The following is a 24077-nucleotide window of genomic DNA, read 5'->3' on the forward strand; positions in this document are numbered from 1 at the left end:
TCCCTCCCCTCGCACTCCATTGGGCCGGCGAGCCGCCCGTCTCCCCGCCGCCCCGCCGCAGCGAGCCAATCGGCGCCGGCCTCCCTCCTCGCCCCGCCCTCCCCGGCGGCGGTTGCTAGGCGGGTTGCTAGGGCCCGCCTACCGCGGCCGCCAGCCTGGGTAGGGCCGGCTGCCTGCGCGGCGGCGGGCAGGCCGCGGCGGTAACGGCCGCTAACGGCGGGTAACGGACGGGCCGGGCGGGGGGCGCAGGAAATGGCGGACGGGGGGGCGGGGGGGGAGGTCTCCCCTCGGGGGTGACGGGGAGGCAGGGGCCGGGCGAGGTGCGGAATGGAGGCGCTGGGTGTATATTTATGGTGTGTGTATATATATGTGTGTGTGTGTGTGTGTGTGTGTAGGCGCGGCGATAAGGAGGCGCCCCCCGTCCCCCCGCGGGCTGCCCGGGGTGCAGCAGAGCAGCCGGCGCCGTTTGACAGCCCGCAGCCCCGGCCCGCCCTCCGCCTCCGCACCTGGAGCGCTCCCGTCAGCACATCGCCGCATGCTGCCGTCGCCAGCGTGAGTGGTTTCGGGGGAACCGGGGTCCTCGGCTTCCTGCGGGGCTCCTGCTGCTGCTGCTGAGAGCCTCGGCTCGGTTGAAAGCGTACCAGAGGATAGGTGGGGCGGCCCTCTTGGCGCCCTGTCTGCATGCACACCTTCGCCCAGTCGTAGTTCAGGCACTAACAATCCACGCCAAAGCTTCAGACTGGGAAAATCATCCCCTTTTTCACCATTTGCACAGTTCACAGAACTGCTGCTCGTAATTTTGATGTAGCGTAACTGCAGACGCCTAGTTTCATAGATCATTTGTTCAGACATGTCAAACTCCTGAGTGGCAACTGTATTTTGGGGTAAGACTTGTTGAAGCATTGATTTCAGGAAACTAGGTCGCCTATGAAAGTTGTGTGGATAGATCCAAAATAATGAAAAAAGTTATCTTAATCTGTCACATTCATTGTGCAGTATCATTCAAGGCTGATGGTTCTGGCAAGTAGCAAATTACTTCAAAAAAAACTAAGAAAATATCTAGTAGCAAGATCTTTGCCTCCAATTTTCAAAAGGTTGTCATCTCTTAGTGGAGTGATATGTGTTCTTGTTGTCTTGAAGACTGAATTCTCTGTTTGTTTACCCTTTTCCCAGAGCAAGTCAATGGCCTTCTGGACAGCAAAAACTATTCAGTCCTTACAGTTGGACAAGCTCAACTTTAAGCTAGTCAGCAAATTCGGTCTTTTAAAGGCGTATTTTTAAAATGTTGCAACAGCAACCTGTGTGTAACAAAGTAAATGCAGAGAACAGTATATCTAGAGGTATTCAGATGCTCATTCCTTCTTGTAATGGACACAGGTAATCCTAAATTCCTTGAAGTCATTCATACCCATAAATAAATGTTGGGCATCCTGTTATGTTTCCTCAAAATATTTGCCATGGAATTTTTAAGAAACTTTTTTTAATTGGAAGTGGGTAGTTAATTTAGTCAATACTATTTTGTTTAAAAAAAAAAATTAAAAAATCAAACCTGAACTTTGAAAAAGACTTAAATTATCCGGGATGAGATTTATACCAGCTCCTACATTTTCCAACAACAAAGAAAAGAAATAGGTCCTGGTTCATTTTAGTATATTAGGCTAGATTATTGCTTGCTTTGATAATAACATAATTTAGAGTGATGTTCAAAACAGTCCAGCTGTCTTGTCTATGTATCAGTTACCTTTCTTAGAGAAGGTGCCTTCTTTGGAAAAAAAAAATGTTTTGCTTTGGAATTGAAACGTGCATATGCAAGTTTCTGTTCACAGTAGACTGCTTTTGTTGCAGTTTCTTTGCAATCTCTAGTTGCAATGACGAGACGATTCGCTTTTGACTCTTAAGTTAAGCCTCTAAGTTAGAGGCCTCTAAGTTTGTCTTTGACTCTAAGTTAGGGTTTGAGGCAGGGGCAAAATTGAAGGGTACTCCCAAATGAGTGCCGTCAAAGCTTAGGTGTTTTTACTGGTCTTTGTAAGGGACGGAGTGGACTTCTTGCCTGATACTTGGACACCTGAGTTTTTGCTAACAGATGTAATACAGATTTTCAGGAGGTCAATGGAAAAATAGTGACTCAGCATAACTAGTAAACTGTTAAATGTGTTTAAATATTAAGAAAGCACCCTTTCTCTCAAAAAATAAAGGATAAAAACCACCTTGATGAAAAAACAAATTTGCATGACTTTCAGTGATGAACAAATGAAGTTTAAGGACTCCATTGAGCTCTGTAGCTGTAGAAACTAAAAAATATTTTACACTGACCCATGACGAACTTCCCTCTCCAAAGTTATTTGAAGATGTAGAACTGTTCAATGATAGTTTCACAAATGTCTTACATGTAAGTGGCTTTTAGATAGCAATGAGCACTATGCTGGATATTGACTAGACTGTACGTAGTACTATTTGATTGAAATCACCAGCATGCTTTAACAGCGTTTTATTTTATTCTTTTCAGCTTTACGGGTAGAGCTTACTGAAGGCAGCAATGGAACGATTCGGAGTGAAGTCCGCTCCGTCACGTAACCGCTCGAAGACTGCTCTGTACGTAACTCCTCAGGATCGTGTAACTGAGTTTGGCAGCGAGCTTCATGAGGATGGAGGAAAACTCTTCTGTACTTCCTGCAACGTGGTTCTGAATCACGTTCGCAAGTCTGCAATCAACGACCACCTCAAGTCAAAAACACACACAAAGCGGAAGGCGGAGTTTGAAGAACAGAACGTCAGGAAGAAGCAAAGGACTCTGACGGCCTCCCTTCAGTGCAACAGTACTGCCCAAACAGAGAAAACCAGCGTCATTCAGGACTTTGTGAAAATGTGCCTGGAAGCGAATATTCCGCTTGAGAAGGCCGATCATCCTTCTGTGCGAGCCTTCCTGTCTCGCTACGTCAAGAATGGTAGTTCGATACCTAAGTCAGACCAGCTAAGGAAAGCGTACCTGCCTGACGGGTATGACAATGAGAACCAACTCATCAACACCGAAGATCGTTGAGAAGACTGTTTTTTTCATCATCGTTGTGAAGTTTTACATATTGATGGTGTGGTTTATTTTTATATTCATGCATATATACAGTGTTACATATTGGTTTTACAAGATATTTTGTATTATTGTAGAAATGACAATCTATTTGTGAACTTAGCGGTATGCCGCAGACTGTTGCTAACCCTGAAGTAGGCTTCAGAACTACGCTGACGTAGAACTCGTGTTGAATGTAGGGAAGGTGCCTGGCATACATCCTGTCTACGTTCAGTCCAGCTGTAACTGATGCTGAGAAAAAGGCACTTGGATGGAGGACCTCACTTACCGAAACCGTGCATCTTAGCATGCAAGGAAGAGGACACAGTAGCAATTGTTAATCATGTCAGTGGATTGCTTTGTCCAGTATCCTGTCCGTGAGTGACCAAGAAGTGCTGCGCATTTGAAATGCAAGAAGCTATAAGAATGGTTAGTTAAATATAACTGATCTGTTGGGGGAGGATTATTGCAAATTCCTAGTCAAGTTGGCTTATATTCTAAAGCAGGAAACATTTTTCTTCTATAATATTCTTACCCTATTTGATGGAACTGCAGATGCGTTCGTTATCTAGCTTATATAGCTGTTCTCGTGTACTGACCTTTGAACTCCACTATTCTCATAAAGCCAGGAGTTTTGAACGTTTACCATGCCTGCTCTTTTAAATCAGTGTTTCCTTTTCTCCGTTCAACATGTTCCCTTTGGTTCCAGTGCCAATCTTTGAAAGTTGAATGGACAAACCAGTAACCGAGAGTGGTTTACAGCACAGCTGCTGTCAAATGAATCTTACACTGGACCAAGATCTTAGTAGAGGAGAAAAATGCCTTTTTCTTACCAGCAGGACAGAAGATGCCGAACCTAAATTGGGGGTGGGAGAGGCACTAAATAGTGGAGTTGGGTGAGCTTTATAAGGTGCACAGGAGAACAGGCTCCTCCAGCTCTCCCTGAAGCTGCTCTACTTCTCTGGCCTTGACCTCAGTCCAAGGAGGTAAAAATTATTAAAATAGTTTTCAGAATAGTTACCACAAAGGAAGGCTATCCAATAGCTGCACGAGCAAATAGGAACGCATATATACTTTGAAGCTATACTGGAATTGTACACCCAGGCTATATTTCTTACACTGTGCCAAGATCACAGCTATTGAACTGGCAAAAAGTAAAATTGTAAATTGAAGAATTTCAATAATATTCTCTCCCAAATCTAGTAAGCTATTACTAAGCTATTCCAAATGGTTATGCCAAATAGTCCACTCCACATAGGTACTCGATGAAGTTTTTGAATGGAAGGGGGGAGCATTGTGCGAAGTGCTGGATTATGACCAACTTCTGCCTGTCCTAGATTTTCTTTAAACGCTCTGGATTCAGGGAGGTGCCAAGCATCTTCTAAGTAGCATAGAAATCCTCCACTCAGTCGGTATAGCGGTGTAAGCATGCTTTTAACTCCCCCAAGCGGAGCCAGTAGTTCTGGTCAGCTTCCTTTCCCCAGTAGAGTTTCACAGCATCTGTTTCTCGTTATTTCTTTTATTCAGGATATTTACAGCAATACTAAGTATTTGCTAAAAGAGACAAAATAACCTGTGCATTGTGTTTCCTTGGCTGTTTCTAGAGCAGATTCTCCTCTGCTGGATTAAAAGAGACTTATAATACTTAGTAACAGCTGGGTTTTATGCAATTAGCTCCTGAAGAAATGCAGATGGTGTTACATTATAACCAGGTCTCCTGCTTTGTGAAGAGTTTGAACAAATGGACAAAAGTAAAAAGCAGAAGGCTGCCTATCCATGTGTACCACCACGCAGGTACTCAGTACACCGCTGCACCTTTGGTCCCTGTTGAAGGTAGTGGGACTTGATGCGGTTACAGCAATCCTGTCAATGATATTGGTTGCTGGTTTAGAACTTCAGGCAAATAACAGTAGTGATTTTTTTTTTCTCTAATCCTAGGTATTAAAATATGCCTTCCCAAATATCATTTGCTATTGCACAAGCTAGAGTTTTGCTTAAGATCATGAACTGCCTTGGGCTAGAACTGTTTTATAAATTTTCTTAAGCCAAGAGAAAGGTACACTGCCAATAGCCTTTTCTGTCCTGACAATAATTTAAAGTGTTCTTTTACAGCTGCTGTCTCATTACAGTGAAACGATATCCTTGCTTTAATCTTTTTTTCACCTTATGAATGCTATCTTAGAATTGAAGCAAACAAGGAACAAAGAAGTGTAGAGAAAACAGGCTTCCACTAAACAAAAGCGTTGAGAGAAGAACAGCATGATTAAAAGATACAGATTTGTGCTAGTTAGCTCAGTCTTTGCTAACATGGGACTTCCCAGGCTACACCCCATAACCATTTCAGGCAGAATTGAGTGTATGTTTTTCCTTGGACCTGCAAACTGACAGATATTTTGAAAAACCTAATGATAACATTACCTATACTCCTCCCATGACATTAAAAATAAATAAATAAATTGAAAATAAAAGGTAGTGGTATCGACAGCTTTTGATAAAAAAATAAAATCAGTCATCCTCAATAAGGCAAAGCTATATTTCACCACCTAGTTTATCAAAAGCTTACTCCCAACTTACAAAGTAGTCTGTAAATTTAGGTTCCGTATACAGAATACAATTCTGTAAGTATTTTGAGAAATTATTTAGTTTCAATGTATTTTTAATGCAGAATTACTGCAGAGAGTATGAGCCTGGTGAGGAACCTTATCAGTGTAGCCATAGGCTACCAACTTACAACAGCTTGGAAGTAAATCATAGGAATTTTGAATAGAACTGTATGAATTGCAATGCACAGCAGTTTGTAGGACAGAGATGTCTTACTAGTGGAATATTTATGTTAAATAAATAAATAAATAAAAACATTTTTGAAGCTTCATGAAAATCAAGATACCAAATTATATGCAACATATGTTTATAACGAGGTAAAACAATGAGAAATAAAGTACTTCTAGGTAAGCTAGAAAGAATAGTAAGTGAGTTTATATTCATGGCCATAGCCCAAATCATGAATAAGACAGTTAAGAGTTGTTTTCTTTTAAAATAAAAATGGTTCCACTCAGTCTTGGAACTAGAGTCCTGCAAATAGTCAAGTTCATACCATAATTTTGCTGTTGTGGCTGTGGTTGGATAAAGCATAACCTTGACTTAATTAGTATTGATCTTAGGGAAGATTTACAGCCGAGGTTTTCTGGTATGTCTAAAACTAAGTAATAACAAATTCCTACCACAGAGGCTGTGGTTACGTTGTTTAACAGTCTCTATGGGGTTTTGCTTTTTTCTGCAAGAACATTGTGTTATTTTTCCATCTATTTCCTATAAAGAATACTCTCAGAAGTAAAGGGAGGATGTTAGCAGCTTCTACTTTTTGTCATACGTACATTTGAAAGGGACAGGCTATAAGGGATACTTGTTTTTTCAGGTGGTTTTATTAATATATTTGAAATTAAGTGTAATTTAAAAAACAACAACAAAAAACTACTCTGACCATGTACTTACATTAGTTTAGCCAACTCACTGCTAAAATGACTGAAGTGCTTTTCTCAGAACAATACTTTCAAAGAGTAAAATACTAGACAAAAGGAACATTCTCTGTTTTGTGACTACTTATGTGTGTGCACCATGTTAGTTTCAGCTTGCATGTTCTTGAAAAAAACGTGAGTTCTAGTATTTTTAAACATTTTGAAGCCTGTAATTTGGCAGGTCCTTATAGGAGGTGACAGATTGGACATAATGAAAGGGAAAGCTGTTTTTCAATTGAGAGAGAAACTTGGTTCTACAAAGTATGGGATATTCTCATGATAGAAGGACTATTTTTAGTCAGAGCCCCTTTTAACAATTCTGTTGAACTGAACAGTGAAATGCTCTCTGCTAGGTTTCGCAGCGTAATCAGCTGGTTTTCAGGAGAAAAAAAAAAAGCTGGAAGTTTGGCAAGGATTAACTCTATTTATATTTGCATATAAAGAGAGGCAAGACTCACTGTTATTGTGTTCGCATTGTACTCACTGCTAATTTTTTGTGTAATTTGAGTGCTTCTTGTCTTTGTACAATTTTAAGGTTGTGTCTAACTTTCAAAATAAATTTTTTTTAACAAAGCTTCTCATTGTAATAATGCTATTAGAGTTTAGTCTCTTCTGGGCTAGTGAAGACGCTGTATTTTTGCTTTGATGTTAAGGATGTTTTGCTTCTGGTAAGTGGCCGCAGAACTGGTTTTATTGAAACAAGTGTTGAACCTATGGTCAGGTACTACAGTGGGGCTGAAACTATCTGGGTTCAGTTTCCTGCAGTGCCACCAGGCTTCCTGTTAGAGCAGAAAGACCAGAGAAAGTGATTTAAGTTTTTATATTAAAATACTATTGGAAGAGAAATACTTTACTTTGTAAAGTTTTCATTTGGTAATGGAAAAATGGTCCTTTTTTAAAAAATAAAGGAATTCCTTTTTCATAGAATTTATGCATGATCTCTTATTTCAACAAGAAAGCAGATAAAGAAATCGTGGCAGTTCAAATACAACAGGAACGCAAGGCAGTGGAAATGGTTGGTGACATTGCAGAGGAAAGATGCGCCCATGCCGTTGTTTTAGCTTGAAGTAGTATTGCTCTATTTTGATGCAGGTTGACTGTTGATGCAGGTTGACTGCTGATGCATCTATACAATCACACTGAAGTATGTTTCAGGACTGAATATACAGAATCCCTGTTGCCAGTCACGTATGTGACTTTTCCTTGTGACAGAAATTCCCTAATCACGCCTCCGGTTGCAAGTGAATGCTGAGTGAAATAATTGCTATGCATTTTGAAATTACAGTAAGTGATCTGTAGGTATAGGATGCTGTAGCTGCCTAATGCTTCAGATCTTTTCAGGAAGGGCTTCTGCAACATGGAACAATCAGGTCCTTCCAAACTACCCGCAAAAAGGTCAGCATTTGATCTCTGACTCCCTTACAGACTTAAAAAAAAAAAAAGAGCAAAAACTTAAGCCTGTCAAAATAATCAAGTGGGGGTTTGATTATTTTCAAGGTCCTTTTCCTGAATTCTTCATTGACTTGACATCTCGTGATAGATCAGTGAGAAACTTCTGCAGCCCCTTGATTCATGAGTTTATTAATCATTAATTTCCTATTCTCAGTCATGTTCAGGTGTCAGCCCTTTTCAATCAGGTTGCTTTTTGTTGCCCTTATACCAAATGGAAAAGCACAAGAGAAGTAAACATACCCTTTTGTAAAGTTTTCTTGCATGGGTAATTCCTCTTTGAAAGAAGGTTACGTATAGTTGCTGAATCAATGCATCGGTAAGAAAGCGTGTGGAAGCTGCTGCAGAATCAGGTGAGGTATGCGTTTAAAGTTTGCTAACTCAGCCTTGCTAAATTCTTACAATGACAATTTACTTTCCTAAGTGAATCACATGGTTTAACCCATATCCAAGGTGCAGTAGGGCTACGTCTACAATAACTGCTTTCAGGCCACATTTATACTGTTAGTTAGGTTTGGCATTTGTCATTTACGTAGGCTGGACAGCAGAGACTGGAGGATAGTCTGTGGAAGTTCTGCTTAAGTCAGGTAAGGACTTTTTTCTGCCTATCCTGCAACTTCTCTCTGTCTACAAGGGGTCTGGAATTTATGGGTCTTCCAGTGGTAAGGACACTACTTTTGTATTCAAAAGCAGATGGTAGCACATCTCACAAGCACAAGGTACAGACTCTGAGATGGGATAGAGAGCTTCTGCAATTGTCACTCAGGCTTGTCAGAGGGCAGCCTCAAGAACAATCCTAAGCGTTATAGATCAAGTACAAAATAGAATTGTATTAAGTATAAAATAGAAAATTAAGTATAAAATAAAATTATTAAAAAATCCTGAATATCCATTTCAGTCTCATCTATTTTTGAGATGAGCTTTTGAGTCTCCCAGCTACATGCTCACTTTCAGTTTCAGAAAACAGAAAAAAAATGAAGATTTAGTCTTGCAAAAGAACATCCGTCTTGTCTGAAGTTCTCAGCTAGAGCTGGAGGAGGCCATAAGGGAGATTACTGGTTTCAGTTCGTCTGTAAAACCTGTCATCAGCTGAGCCAAACAACCCAAGCAATTTAAATTCCTAATTTAGATTTATATCGGTACTTGCTCTATGTGTTCTCCAGCTCAGCAGCACACAGGTAGGGACAGGATGTAAGACCAGAGGACTACTTAAGTGCAGTGAAGCGACCAGTACTCTTCTATTATCTTGTGCTCCATGCACTAAATAAGAGCACACATTCATTAGGAAGTTCCTACCATCACTCAGTGGATACTTTCTCTATCTGATCTTTCCCTTCCATAAGAACCACTATGTTCCTGAGGAAAATAAGGATTTATTTTTTTTCAGTTAACCAATAAAGTATCTTATAGCAATGCAGGGGAGAGAGAGTGTCATTCAGCATTTCTGTTCGAAGCTGGAGAAAAAAATAATTGGGACCTTTAGAGGCTGTTAGGGTTTCTTTATATATTGGTTTGCCTCAATGTTTTTTAATCTGTCCTTCAGTGTACAAAATAGCTCCCATATTCAGTATTAGATTTCACTACAGTAAATGAGACTGCCTCGCTTTAATTCTTTCATAATTAGCCTTAAATTGCTTCCTCTCTCCCCTTATTTCTGAAACCTGTCATTACCATAAAATGCATCCAATAGCTGGAATACCCATGCTTGCCCTTACTGAGGCGTTTAACGTACAACAAAACCTTGAGCATCTTTTTAACCTTCACCTTATTGAACGAAGAGCCTTGCCAAGAGCCTTCAGGCCCTTGCTCATCCTGCACTTTAGAACCTGACCCAAGATATACACGTGCCAATTTATCGAAACCTAGCTCATCTGCTTAGACTGAATTTGCTCAGGAAGAGCAGGGAGATGCAGAAAACCTCGTGATAAAGGGAGAAGCTTGTAAAGAAAAGAAGTAACCGATCCCTCGTTCAGCAGTGAGTTACACTAATACGAGATGGGAACAGGCCGCAGGGACACTTACTGCGAGCTGCATGATCATTAGCAACAAACAAGTAGCTGGATGGAAAAAGTTTGCTGAGAGACTAAATTATTTCATTTCTTGAAGATACTAAATCTTCTTCATACAGTGTTATGAAGGTAATTTTCAGCAGACTTACTGGAGGCCACTATCTAAATGCCATGTGTGTGATCAGAGGTCAATGCCTAACTACCTGGAAAAAGGGAGAATAGAAACCCAAAACACAAACTGTCTTGTCAGAAGGAAAACTGAAGTGGAACAGAAGGAGCATTACATATTACACAGAAGTTTTTCCCCCAATTACGTACAGGAAAGAAGAAACAGACATGACCAAGTGGACTGAATCAGGTGAAGAAAGCTTCTATTAACAGCAATCCTCCAATGTTTAAGACTGTCCAAACTTGACTTTGTGTTCTTGGAACCCCTTCTGACAGTAGTGTCCAGCACACGCATAACTGTGCTAATTGTTGCATTTGTATTGCACTGAATTATCTTCCTTCCTGAAAGACGCGGTGTCTGCTAGGATTCAGCTGAGGTCTGATTTGCATATAGCAAAGAAGTTACTGCACACAGTGGAAGTCAGTGCCATCTAGTGACATCTTTTTCAGCCATCTTCAAACAATCTTGTCTTGAATTAAAGGCATAAACTCCTCCCTCTCCTTGTTACACAGTGTCAGATTAGGACTGTCCTTCCCTTCTTTCATGAATAGTTACCTTATATTTTTATATTTTTATGTTTAAGTTATAGTTATTTTATATTTTCTTAGTGAAGTGTTTTATATACAGGAAAATCTCTGAAATGTGTTTAAAGCAGAACTTAGTATTTTAGTGTCCTAAATTCAGGGAGTTTTTTTTTTTTTTTTAATTAGGATATAAATTACCATTTAAAGATATATTAAAAATATTATTTCTAACTTATTGCCATAAAAATAAAAAAAAATAAAATAAAGCTTCCAGGAATGTCTCAAGGAGGTAAGAAAGTCTTAACAAGAAATGTGATAAAAATCAAGTTCTTTGACATCTTTAGGCAGAATCTCAAAAACAACACCAACCAAAAAACCCCCTACTGTTCAACAGAAAGGAAATAAAAAAAATAATAATGCAATGTAAGCAGTGGTAATAGAAGTCACATTTGCCAAATTCTTTTCAAGAAAAGGGCTCCAAAAACATAGATGAGTGCATAAGATATTTACTATTAATAATACAAAATGAAGAATTCTCATAAACCACCTACATATGCTACATATTGTACAGGAAACACGTGCTCCTTCCTGCGACTGAGACCACCTTCACCTTTCCTGCAAAGTTTGGACACTGCTGTCAGACACATGGTCTGATTTTTGGGTGGTCCTTTGGGGACCCAGGAGCTGGACTCAGTCCTTGTGGGTCCCTTCCAACATGAGATATTCTACGAGAGCACGCATCTTACATTTCTGAACACTTTGACATTACCAACAAGGAATTATCCATATAGACATCTAATCTCAAAACACCCTAGAGAACAGACAAACCTTTGCCTTTTCAAAAAACTTGAGTCAGTAGCAAAAGTCTCAGCCCAAACCAGTTGCTGATCTTCCCTTCACATTACTCTTCCACTTTTTGCAGGAAGTTGAGGAAGTCCCTCAAACATTTAACAACATAAATAGGGATCAAACCACAAGCACTAGTTATCTAAAGCTAGAATTAAAACTCCAAAAAGTTTACAAGGGTCAAAGAACATTAGAAATGCCCTAGGGCTTTCTAACACGACAAGGATCTGGACGGTAGTAATGAGTCCCCTTCCCATCCCTCAAGGTCTTTCCTGGTTCTCATCAAAACAGGAGGAACAAACTTGAAATTTAAGCATTATTTGCCTATTTTTGAGTGATTATTTTACCTGCTTGTTTTGCTCCCTGATTAAAACTTCATCTTTCTAACGAGAAAGCAAAGATAAAGTGTCAAATACTGATATGACATTTCTGGCATAAACTTTGCCTAAATCAGCATTAACACAACCAGAAATTACACTGACAGAAGCACATCCCTTAATGACCAATTTTACTGTCTAAGCTGGCTATAGATTCAGCCACTAGATGTCTTCACTATTCAGAACTACAATCTGCGTTACTAGTATTTTGTCTTCGGTGGAATCCTGCTGTGTGGGTGGAGTTACACTCCAGTTTTCTTTCATAAATATTTTTCAGTTACACCAGTTTGCAATATTTGTAAGACTATTTCCTCACAAACATCAGTATGATTCTCATGAACATCATGGACTGGACCAGGCACTTCTAACTGGGAAATTTTGGAAATTATTCCCTCCAAAATATCACATATATGTATATATTATGTTCTAACAAACATCTGTGTTAACGTAGGATTTTATAACTGCAGTATTTTCTTCCCTGGTTTCTATCTGTGGTTGTATTTGCATTATAAGCAGAAGTGGTGCTCACTTCGGCAGCACATATACTAAAACTGGGACGATACAGAGAAGATTAGCATGGCCCCTGCACAAGGATGACACACAAATTCATGAAGCATTCCAATTGCTGTATGTGACATTCCTGTTCAACCTTTGTTTGCTTCTAACTTTATGAGGAACCTCCGCATTAGGTAAAATTTTTGAGAAGTTTGAGATGTTTTATAAATATTTAGAGGGAAAAGTGTCGAGTGCTGATAAAGAGCACACAAAATCCAAACCCCCGTTACTTAGTTTTAACATCATGAGCATGCTAAGGCTTGGAAATAGTCAACTCAATCTCTCATAGTGCAGGCTATCATAAATTTATACAAATTAAGACCATTCAGACATCTGGTTCTGACATCTAACAGGTCAGCTTCCTAATTTGATAATCTTTTATCAAACTAAGATTGAATTAGGGTAATACACAAAGATTGAACAAGTTTAATATACTATTGTGCATACTCTACCTCTGGTATTCTACTGCTTGTAAAATCGAAGTCTCAAGTGCAGAGCATCTTTTAAAAATAAAAATCACTGGCTCTATTTGTTTCACCCTTCTCTGACTCCGCATACAGTTTAAGATGCTTTGCCTTGAATTGCAGATCACTTCTGACATGTTGTGAAATGATCAAGCAGTTCACATTTCAGCCACAAAAAAACCTACCGCATAACCCATCAGATTTTTGCATACTATATTGCTTTCCCACCCCTTTCTTCCGCACTGTCTTGACAGAAGAGCTAGAAAAGGGAATCAGCTCAAACCTAACAGGATGCAAGAGGCCATCTGAACTGCATTTTTTAAACCTACAGTAACCTGTCATCTACCATGCCCAGAGAATGAAGTCTCCAGTCACGTTGATAAAAAATATCTTACTCTACATCCTTCTAGTAATGCTGGCTCAAAGCAACTATCAAGTTTACGGTAAGATGAGGTCTTATAATTTAATGCGTTTGTAGTTACTAAACATTGAGGGGAAAAAAAACAGAAACCAAAGCAATGCTTAACGTACCTTGGAGATAATCTCTGTGTAGTTTTATTGCTATGTCTGAGACTCCTAATGTGATTAGAGATATTATGACAACAATTGAAATATTAGGTACCTGGGTAGACCAGAACTCTTGTACTTGAGGACTGAATGCATCTTGTTTCGTGGCCAGAGGCTTTGCTTGCAAGAGGGGCCACACCATTCAAGCATTTGCTTGAAATCCAGGATTCCTGGATCCAGCTCCAAACCAGACCCAGTTCACAGTCAAATTGTCCTTACCAGATAAGTAAGCAGCTTTGGTTGTTTACGTTAACTCAGTCTTAATTTTGATCCCGTTTTCAAATTCGAACCTCCATCGTTTTTAAATGGAAAGGTTCTCCTAATTCAGACTGATGTGAGGACTACGCTCTGCCCAGTTTACTCCCAGTTTTATTTTTATTGCAGAGGTTATTTTGGTTCAAGCTCTTCCATGCTATTCTCATACAGGAGACATAAATATTACTACTGAAAGAAAGGGAGCCATATACATAGGATAATAGCTACTGGCATGGACGCACTCAGCTGCTCTTGGTACATTTTGGGTGTATCAAACAATAGAGTTATCAAAATAACATTTGTTATAAGACTGCTAAAATTACATAAACAAATTGAACAAGCTATGTGAAGCTTTGTTGACATGCATGACTGACTGTGCAAACCTATAGCATCAAATAGCATTTTTATGAATAAAATACGTCATAAATACTTGCAGAAAAGGTTAAATGAGCATCTGGAGCATCTGCCTGGGAAGGGAAACCCAAATATTTGGCATAAAAGAAAAACATTACTAGGTCAGTTAGATGCAGCTATTTCTTAAATCAGAGTGTGGTCTGAGCTCAGGGACACTACTGAATTGCTTTACAGTTCATTTTCAAGTGACTAAACTAACATCCTTCTGAAGGTGGTGCATCCAGTGCTTATCATCTCCTTCCTACCTCAGTCGAAGCCTTCTCATCTTGTAAAAGTTAACTGCTGTTTCTATTCACTTCAGTATGCCTGCCTGTGCCATCAGCTCCTCACAGTCACCTCTCTGAATTGTCCAGTTCAGTTTACTAATATAATGGGTGAACTCCCATATTCATCTGCCAGGATCCTAGATACAGTTTTTAAAACAGAATACCATTTTTATTATGCTGTTTACTGCATGAATCTTGTTTACGTAGAATCTGTTCCACTAGGTTTTACTCTCTGATCTACATCAAAATGATTTGAGGTCCTCTGAGAGCAATACTAATTCCTTCTGCAGTCTTATCTTACTACAAATATCAGAATTGTATTTATAGGAGCATTACAGAGAGAAAAAAAAATACTTTGCAAGCCAGTCTCTCTCTATAAATATATATATATATATATTTAAATCAGTGTTTTGTATTTACGTTTTAGCCACAGGTTTTCAAACTTTTTTGACTTCTATTGCTTTTAAAAAGTAAACTGAAAGTTAAAGCCAAGTTATTTAAGCTTCTCTTGTTGCAAATCTACCTAAAGTTTCCTGAACCCCTAACAGAAACCAAGTTGACAGTGGCAGATTTCATATACCAAGTTAACGCCAAGCCTATCTTTGTTATATTAGGGAAGGAGAACTAAACAAGTTTTGATAATTTACAAACAGATGGACCTTCCCTTCCTCCCACACCCAGTAATTTTTGTCCAGATAAACACTGCCTCTTTTGAAAGATGACAACATAGGTTATTCCCGCCCAGTTTCACTGAAAGTGGTTGTTGTAGTCTAGACAGCGTATATGAAGTCTACGCAGCATTTTATAATGACAAAAATAAAACCCAGCAAGTCTCCTGTCATCCCAAGAAGCCCCAGCCAGTAACTACGTATGTGGACGTGTCCACTAGTGGCAGACAGTTCCACAAACACCACCTTTACCTATTGGCCCTCTGTGCAGGACAGTCTGCACATCCTAACATTCAGCTAAATCAAACATCTCCATCCTCAAGTTTCAGTCGTTAAAATATAACGGCGTGTTTTCTGCACTTACACAGCTTTCATCAAGGAATTGTTAAAAAAAATAAAAAAACATGGCTGTATTTTTAAGAAACAGGGAAAAATAACTGAAAAGGATCAAAATGCAATTTCTGTTAGCTAAATAACATTCTTATTCATTTAATATATATCACAATTTATTCTCTTCTAAAATATTTTTTAAATCATTCTTTGGAAAGCTTTCTCTGTAGCTGGGAGAAGTCTGACAAAGACCTATAGCCAAGACTCACTTTCAAAGTCTTCTGTAGTGTTTCTCTTCCTAAGTACACCTTTTCTAAATTCAAGGAGGGAGTATATTTTTCTATGATTCCTCCTCACACCCTATTTCCTATTTGATTAAATTCTAAAGGGATTTTGCTAAAAGTAATGAAGTTATGAAGATCTTCATATTAAACCTGAAAACCCCTACAAATCAACGTACTTTCTGCTGTAGTTTTTTGCTATAATCTGATCAGAATTAGAATCTTCCCAGAAAGTTGGACCTGAGCTATAACTGTTGCTAGTGCTTCACCATGGTCATAGATAGACCCCAAAATCAGATTTGAACCTAACTGTAGCCATTTATTTCTCATGAATGATTGACATTCATACTTCAGCAATTATCTGCCTTAGGAAATCATGCATATGACATTTTCTCTCTTGCCTTACTCCTCTTCAAAAAAGCAGAGGAAAACGAAATAAAGATAAGTCCTTTAAAACTAAATGCCTCTGAAATTTCAGTTGGAGTTGTTTTAAGTGCTTAGATGACATGGTGTGAATGACGCCCTTTAGAATTCAAAGATTAGAAAGCTCAATTTTTAGCTGTATTTTTTTCTCCTAATGGGTTGACTTAGATAAGTAGAAAGCTGTCTCCTGTTCTCTTTTCTTAACGGATCATGTCATGACTATGCTCTTCTCTAGAGCACGAGGAAAAAATAAAAGTGTTTTTAATAATAAAATTAAAGTATAGACATGAGTATTTCATTATTGTATAAATTACAGAGTACATGCTTTCTCCTGAAATCCTTATCCTAGCAGTGCACTGTACAGAAAATTTTCTTTACCTGTAAAATTAGTCCTAGGTTCAGTAGAGCTTGGCTTGCCACAGCCTATCCAGGAACACGCTCAAGTGACCTAAAATAAAATTTGCTTTTGGTCAATCTGAATCTTACCATGCGCTGTACTTTGAAGGTGATATATAAATCTTTCACATGTTACAGGTTCTTTTATCCTCCTGAAAACTGCCCGTTCAAATATTCACCATGAACACCCATATAGATACATATATACATTATTATATACATTATTAGATTATTCGATATTAGATATTATATTATCTATTTATTAGTATTTATTTATTAGTTATTTATTATATACTATTATATTAGATACATTATTTTATATATATATATATAATAAAACACTGCAAAATTCAGGTTTGGTATAAAACCTTGTAGCTAGTTTCAGATCTCTACTCATAACAGCATTCTATGAAGCATAATTCAATTTATTTCGCAATGTGCTTGAACATGTACAATATAATCAGCAGTTAATGTCTCTAACGTTGACTACTCATAAGGCACAGAAGAATAGACAAAAATTAAGATAAGGGGAAAAGTATTCCAAGCCATGTTTGTGCTCATTCACTAAGTAAGATTTATTGAGTGTTTCCTTCAAATGACAATCAATAAACAGAACGCAGAAGGTTCTATCTCCTTATCAGGTATTTATTTATTTATTTATTTATTTGCCTTTTAAGAAATATACATCTCTTTTTTGCCTCAGAGATTACGGTTTATATTGTTATTTAAATCCCAAATCTTCGCTGAGACCTAATGCTGCTGAATGTTCCTTCCAGCAATCTATGAAAGATAATTTAAAATTTGTCTTAAATATTTTATTCTGCACAAAGGTCCAAAATCTTCTGGTTTTACAAGTATTTTTTTCCACCATTCATTATCCGCATGAAGTTTTTTTGCTACATGGGATTTGGCTTGGGAGATGAGAAACTTTAACAAGAGATTATAGGGCGTGTTCTTTCTGAATTCCCACACTTGGTTGTTAGAGATACTATATTATAAATATATATATATATATATCAATTTTCGTATTATTAATCTTCAAAATAATTCTAGCTGACACTTTCCTAAAGCCTGAATAAGTACTTTTTAATTCTTATTCAGTCGTCTAGGTTTGTTTCTAGCCCACCCCCCCCAAAAAAAAACCAAAAAGCACCCTAATAATTCAACCATCATTCATTATAAGTCACAGAAACATAAAAAAAAAAAAAGCAATTATGATCATTTTTCATATTCCAGTCACTGTTTTGTAATTGGAAGAAAAGAAAAAAATCACTTGAAGGCAACCTAAAGCCCAATCATTTTACACCTCTAAAAGAAAGGTTTTTTTGTAGGTCCTGAGGATGCTGTACAAACACGCACTGAAAAGCAATCAGTAGCTTGTATAGCTCCTGGTTAGCAAGTTCAAAAGGATCATGTTTGACTCACAGGAGAGAGAAAAAAAAAAAAAAAAAAGCAAAACCACCACCAACAAAAAAATAGCACTAAATCAAGTAATCATGTTTACCTACCATCCACAGGCTGCTTGTAAGGGATTCACAATTAAATCAATTTTTAGTAAGTTAAATCTCTTCTCCCAAGTGTACAGCTACACTGAGAAGGGGGTAAAAAAGTACAAACTAGAGGAAATGCAAGACCAAATAAGACCCTGGAAGAACAGGAGGCTTTATTTACTGGGGTTAATTGACAGAAGGCTGCCAAACTCTTTCACCTGCATCAGCAGATGGAAATGGAGGCTAAAAATCTACAAGTGTGTACAGAGCAATATCATGTAACCTTCCACCTGAATGAGCTTCTGCTGGTCCGTGAGATGGGAGGACTCTTGCCTAGAAATCATGGGCAGGCAGCAATACTACTTCACTCAGCAACAAGTACAATAGAAGATCTCCCACATTGTTTTCCCAAAGCTCAGTGACATGGTAACTCAGGTGGCCTTGTGAAGAAAGCAAGAGCATTGGACTCAGATCCACTAGGTGCCTGGAAATTTTGCTCCAGAAACAATTTTAGCAAATGTGGTTATGTTGTAGTTACACTAGCATGGTGAATGACCATGACCACCTGATGAAGGAACAAAATTGTGGCAAATGTTGGCATAGATATTTGGGAAAAAAATTGAATGCTTTAGAGCAATAGGTAACATTGATAAGACATTTTGCTTTCCAACTATCCATACAACCAATGTTCATCTGAGTTCATAGGATTAAGTACCCTGTTGCAAGTGAATACCATTGGATACACAGAATTTGCTAAATGCTTAACCAAGAGCAGCAAAATGCTATCCTACAGTTGATGGGTATGAATACATTTCTCCTCAAAACTCGGTTTTATGAAGTGCTCTAAAATTTCTCTCTGGTATGGAATAGCCTGAGATTTGTAGCAGACGGGCTTGCAAACTAGAGGTCATCTAGGTGAAGATGTTTAATCTGGCCATCCCAAGTTCTTAAATATACCACCCAGCTATTCACAAGGATTGCTGTACCACTTGCGTAAAAATCCTGTCTGGCGTTGCAGGTGAGACAGTCTGCCTGAGCCATTTGGCATCACAGTTAGACGCCAGCTACCTTGGGTCCCAGAGGCTCTGTCCCTTGAAACAGCACTGGCTGCTGACAGACAGATCCTTCCCTTCTCCATGCTGCTCTTTCCTCCCATACACCTTTCTCCTACCTACAAAACTTTTCTTAAAAATCTTTACTGTTTTTTCCACTCCCCTCTACCAACTGGAAGATACAGATACACCTACCATTTCTTGCTCCAGAGTTGCTAGCAACCACTCTCTTCAGTGCACAAGCACTCTGAGGATAGGGAGCTCTTGGATATCACATGGTTTTTATTACTGCTACTTATCCAAAGAAATCAAGCACCACAAGAAACAGAAATCTTTAATAAAAGGTCCAGACTTCCAATACTAAGACCCAGAGTAAAGGTGACATACCAGAGTTTGAACACTGAGTTTAACAAACCTTTACAAAAGCGAAGAAACAGAGATAGGATATATTTATAAATATAATTATTTTCATTATTTCAATTATGACATATCACTACAAAACAAAAGCCTTTACTTTTGCACATTATCAAGAATTGTGAAGTAAACAATAATCTGAAACAAATCTAAAAGTAACAGAAAAGGTCTGTGAGACGGATGACAGGAAAACCTTTTTGGTATATGTTACATATTTTCTCTCCAAACTTCAATTTCAGACTTGACTGAGATATAGACTGATATTTATATCAGAGAGAGAAAGTGGATTTTAACAATCTTCCTAAAAATGAAGGAACCAGGTACTCTTGATTTATCTGCTATGAGTTTCCCATACCAAGATAAGATCTGAAAGTGGACAAGAGAAGTCTTACATACTGAGAGAGAAAAGAAACTGACTAGTGTCATGGAGAGTATACAACAGACTCCACCACCACTGTGATTTTTCTCACATTTTTCTCCTTCTCTAGGATTTGATGCCAGTGATTGTCCAGTAGAAATTCAAGTTCAAAGAAACTCTGAATACATAGCTAATATTGGTAACTCCTTGATCATATACTGTCCAGTTCGTTACTGCAAGGAAAGGCCCTTCATCCAGTGGTGCAAGATAGAGGTGCATGGATGCGTGCCGCTGGATGACAGCAAAGCAGAATGGAATTCCACTGTGTTTACTCTGAAGTTTTTCGCCATTCACCAGAATGATAGCGGGATGTATCGCTGTCAAGCAGCAACGGGCAACTTTTTCAGCGAGAGCAATGAAATAAAGGTTATTGTTGAAGGTGAGGCCCCTTTGTTACAAAAGAGCCCTTTTAAACAAATGGATTCCGTGTACAGGAAAGTTCACTCATGCTGCACGATGGCTTTTCCCAACAAGTTTGTCTGATGTCATAGGAATAGCACAAGATCTGTTGTGCTTCTACTTACCACATTCTTCATGCTTCTATCCTGCTTCTCAGTACTGGAGAAAGAATAAAATAAAGGAATAAAAGGAGGATCTGGAAGAGAAAAGCAAAGCTGCTGACACCAAATGGCCATTAGTGAACTATTTAATTATTTAAAAATATTAGTTGGAGCAAAGAAAGACTGGTTATATGTTATAAGGACTAGACAGGATACAAACGGTCACGTATTCATAGTTGGCAATGCCACACAACAGCAAAGAGGACAAAATAATTCAAGCCTCTTGTTCAGAATGATCTTGCAACAGAGAGATAAAGTATAGCCTTGTACCCAAGAAGTTCAAGAGCGGGAAAGATCACAATAGCTTTAAATGCTCTTAAGGATTTAAGGGCAAGCCAGACGTTCCTATTAATTTAGGCAGTTGGGATGCCAAGTCTAGATTATGTCGAGCCACATTTGCCCTCCTCAACATTGCTCTGCAGCTAGAAAGTGGTCTGTGTGACCTTAGCATCCTATTGACCCCCAGGTAGCTGAGTTATGAAATTGTTCTGTTGCTAGTTCCTCTCCTGGTAAGTTAATGGACTTTAATACCTTGCTTATTGACAGGAAACGTTGTAGCAAAGTGAGCAACATCAAAATTTATGGTTGTAATGTGATAGCAGACACAGTATTTCCCCAACTCACGTGATACAGGTTTTCCTTGGATGTGAGAAGAAGAGATCCCTGAGTAACTGGGATCAAATGGTATATTCACAAATATCATATCATGAATAAGTGGTGTAATCAATCATTTGCAAAATATTTCTTCTCTTGATTTATTTGAATGCCAGAGGTCTGAAACATAGAACCGCTCCGTCAGCTGCGGGAGACCAACACTTCATTCCTCCTCTCCCAAAACATTGTGCCCTTTGCTGGATTTTGTTCCCTCTTCCACCATCAAGCTGAAGGAGAGGTTTGTCGAGACCTCAGTGTGTAGTGCAGAGTACACAACTGCAGAGCAAAATATCAAGTTGCTGTTTCATTTCCCTGTCTTGTTTTTTGCTTTCAGAAAAGTCTGAGAACATTATCACAACTTCATCAGAAAGTAAGTTCTGATTCTTATTTCCTTTTAAGAGGCGGGAACTAATTTGTGTTGCTATAAATTTCTAAGTAGGTTGTTCTACACAGTCAGGACAAATTAAAACTCGTTGCTGAAGAACCATTTTCCCAACTCAACAAAATACAGTCTCTCAAGTGTCACAGTTTTCAAGCCCACAACTGTCGAGCAGATAACAGGGACAAAGTCAATCAAATAACCTACTGGTGTGGTAGTCTACACTTCCAACATGCTCTTTAATATCACAGTGACTTATATGGCTTATACTTACAAAGCATTAGGAATCACAGTACACCATCACTTTAACATACCCTGAAGTATGTTTTTTACTCACAGTTGGTTATTGTTCCCAGTACAATTACTGTGAACAGCTCAGCTACTCAAGCCCATATAGGGTTCATCTGCTCGATCTCTTCTGTGATGCTCTTTCTGCATTTCCTGCATCAGAAGACAGCAAACCTCAAAACCGTGCGTCAAGAATCCTTCTTATTTGTAAGAAAGTTCAGTAACATAAATTAGGCATATGACTATCAATACCTTTCTCACACCATTTTCACTCCCACATAGGATACAAGGACAGTTCCTGCGTTCTAATGCATTTCCCCTGGCAGCACTCTTCTCCCCCTCCTACTCTTTTTTTTTTTATTTTCCTGCCATGCTTCAAATGAAATCCAAAATTAAGCTCAAGGGCCCATGACTTAAAAGGTTGTAACTTAGAAGTGTCCTAAACTTAACTTAAAGTTAGACCCTTGAAATGATTTATTTGCTGAATGATGCCATGTGCGTATACTATAACAGCATTCATTTCCAGGCTTGGTCATCACATATTTTCACAGCTGATACAAACCTGTCAAAAAACTTCTTATTTTTGTTCTTGCTGTTGTTTACAGTGCAAAGACTACAGAAAAAAAAGAAGAAAGATCATAATGTTAAAATATATTGGAAGCTTAGAGCAGTGCTTTAATTCTGATCCTTTGTTTCTGCCAGCCTTGTGCTGTGCATCATTCTTCAATGACACTTTCCATGCACTTTTCCTTCCAGTACCTTCGTGCTTGGTAATATACGAATGCAGATCGTATCTTGTGAACTGCTTGTTGTACCAAGCTAACGAATGCTTTAATTATATTTAGAAGTCAGTTGCATCAGAAAGAAGTAATGCTAAAAAAAAAAAAGTTAAATATTATTTTATGCTAATACATGTTAATGCAATTTTAGATACCACTAGCATCTCAGAAGAGTCCCAGGAACCTGGAAAAAACAAGATATTGCACATTATTTATTCTTCAGTATCCGTGGGTCTATGTTGTCCATTCATCTTTATATGCATGTTTTCCTGTCTCAGAAGGTACCATGGTGAGGAATTTTATATCTTATAATCTTATCATATAATCTTTTCCTAGTGTGTATTTTATTACACTCCTTTTCACAGTTTAAAGTTTCATTCAAAGCTCTATTGAAATCCCCTAATAATTACCCCAGTTAATTTCTGAGATGTCCTTGTCAAGTGCCCCAGTTAGGATACTGAATTTTTTAAAAATTAATTTGTCCCAAGTATTGTTCCCTTCCAGAGAGACAGGAATGGAAGTAAAGTAAGAACAAACCAAATACTCAGACTTTATAATAATTGGATTTTTTCTACTGTTTTTTTGAATATCAAGTTAGAAATAAATAGGACTCTTAGCCATATAAATGCAATCAAGTTCTATCCAGTTACTTTTCCACCTTTCTTTCTGAAGTATCAACTTGTTACAGTATTAATCTCTCCTGTTTTATGGAAACTCTTACACAGCTGCCATGCTCTAAATCAAGAGTGGATTGTGGAGTTCCCCATATCTTAATTTAACTGAAGTGATTATTTGCCTATTATAATCCAATGGATTATTTTATTTTAGGAAAATGAAATTATTTCCTCTTCCAAAAAATTTAGCATGTTTTCTTATAAGGTGGCTTGGGTATTTTTCCATGCCTTTTCACTGAATAGAGAGAAAACTAGCCAGAAGTACACTGGGAATTTCTCTACTCCTCTTCAGAGAAGCTCTGAGGAGCACAGAAATGCATTCTATAAACATATTGGTTTATGTTGATTTGTTTTTATCAGAACAGCAATTCCTAAATCCAGTTTGGAAATAAATTTTTATTCTTTGAGGTGCACTCAATAAGGGAAGGACTGCTTTACTAGTTAATACTCTCTCCATGAGCAGAAGGGCATAATCTCAATGCTTATTTATTGAAAGATCCTTTTTTTTTCTTCTTCCTAGCAAAGCAAAAGAGAACTCCATTAACGCCACAGAGACTAGAGAGCCTGGTATGTTTAAATTTTGCCATTACTGAAGCCTAAAACTGCATAACCATGTACTGAGAACAAATCTTCATGTACTATAAAATGTGGAGTAGGATCAGAGACAGACTTAGTGACCCTCTTGGCGCATGGACGAAATGACTTCCCTGGTGTGAGATATCACCTTGGTTGCGCTGAAGAAAGGAACTAAGAGTCTTAGCCAGAAAAGTACTTTAGGCATCTAAACTCCTATTAAA

At 38.3% G+C, this 24077-nt stretch overlaps 3 protein-coding genes across 20 annotated transcripts in view; 2 read left to right on the forward strand and 1 right to left on the reverse strand.

The window, feature by feature from the left end:
• Positions 1-83: 83 nt before the first annotated feature.
• CGGBP1 (CGG triplet repeat binding protein 1) lies at positions 84-7506 on the forward strand. 2 transcript variants are annotated; one of them, XM_083837954.1, is made up of 3 exons: positions 84-220; positions 396-552; positions 2507-7506. In XM_083837954.1, exon 3 carries the CDS (start codon positions 2537-2539, stop codon positions 3038-3040), a length of 504 nt encoding a protein of 167 aa, XP_083694080.1. In that variant the 5' UTR covers positions 84-220; positions 396-552; positions 2507-2536; the 3' UTR covers positions 3041-7506. The 2 variants fall into 2 exon arrangements, with proteins under 2 accessions (XP_083694080.1, XP_083694081.1); XM_083837955.1 differs by lacking the exon at positions 396-552 and having other exon boundaries at positions 89-220.
• Positions 7507-7653: 147 nt separating this feature from the next.
• BTLA (B and T lymphocyte associated) overlaps positions 7654-24077 on the forward strand; it is a 33394-nt gene continuing 16970 nt past the window's right edge. For 8 of the 9 annotated variants that reach the window (XM_083837731.1, XM_083837730.1, XM_083837735.1 and 5 more), the window contains exons 1-5: positions 7654-13415; positions 20017-20325; positions 21495-21530; positions 22758-22895; positions 23801-23847. In XM_083837731.1, the coding sequence (XP_083693857.1) occupies positions 13331-13415; positions 20017-20325; positions 21495-21530; positions 22758-22895; positions 23801-23847 (615 nt within the window). In that variant the 5' untranslated portion in view covers positions 7654-13330. The remainder of the gene's footprint in view (positions 13416-20016; positions 20326-21494; positions 21531-22757; positions 22896-23800; positions 23848-24077) is intronic. The other variant, XM_083837737.1, reaches the window with a different exon arrangement.
• Positions 19433-24077, reverse strand: part of LOC310900205 (OX-2 membrane glycoprotein-like) — a 50477-nt gene continuing 45832 nt past the window's right edge. For 3 of the 9 annotated variants that reach the window (XM_083837811.1, XM_083837800.1, XM_083837812.1), the window contains exons 8-9: positions 22390-22440; positions 19433-21980 (exon numbers count right to left, since the gene is read on the reverse strand). The gene's annotated coding sequence lies outside the window, so the exon portion shown is untranslated. The remainder of the gene's footprint in view (positions 21981-22389; positions 22441-24077) is intronic. The other 6 variants (XM_083837814.1, XM_083837813.1, XM_083837807.1 and 3 more) reach the window with 5 other exon arrangements.

Source organism: Anser anser (assembly GCF_964211835.1).
Source record: "Anser anser genome assembly, chromosome: 1".
NCBI classification, from domain to species: Eukaryota; Metazoa; Chordata; class Aves; order Anseriformes; family Anatidae; genus Anser; species Anser anser.

What these genes read in the sequence shown, in the direction of transcription:
- CGGBP1 (XM_083837954.1), top strand. Translation starts at nt 2,537, where the DNA reads ATGGAACGATTCGGAGTGAAGTCCGCTCCGTCACGTAACCGCTCGAAG.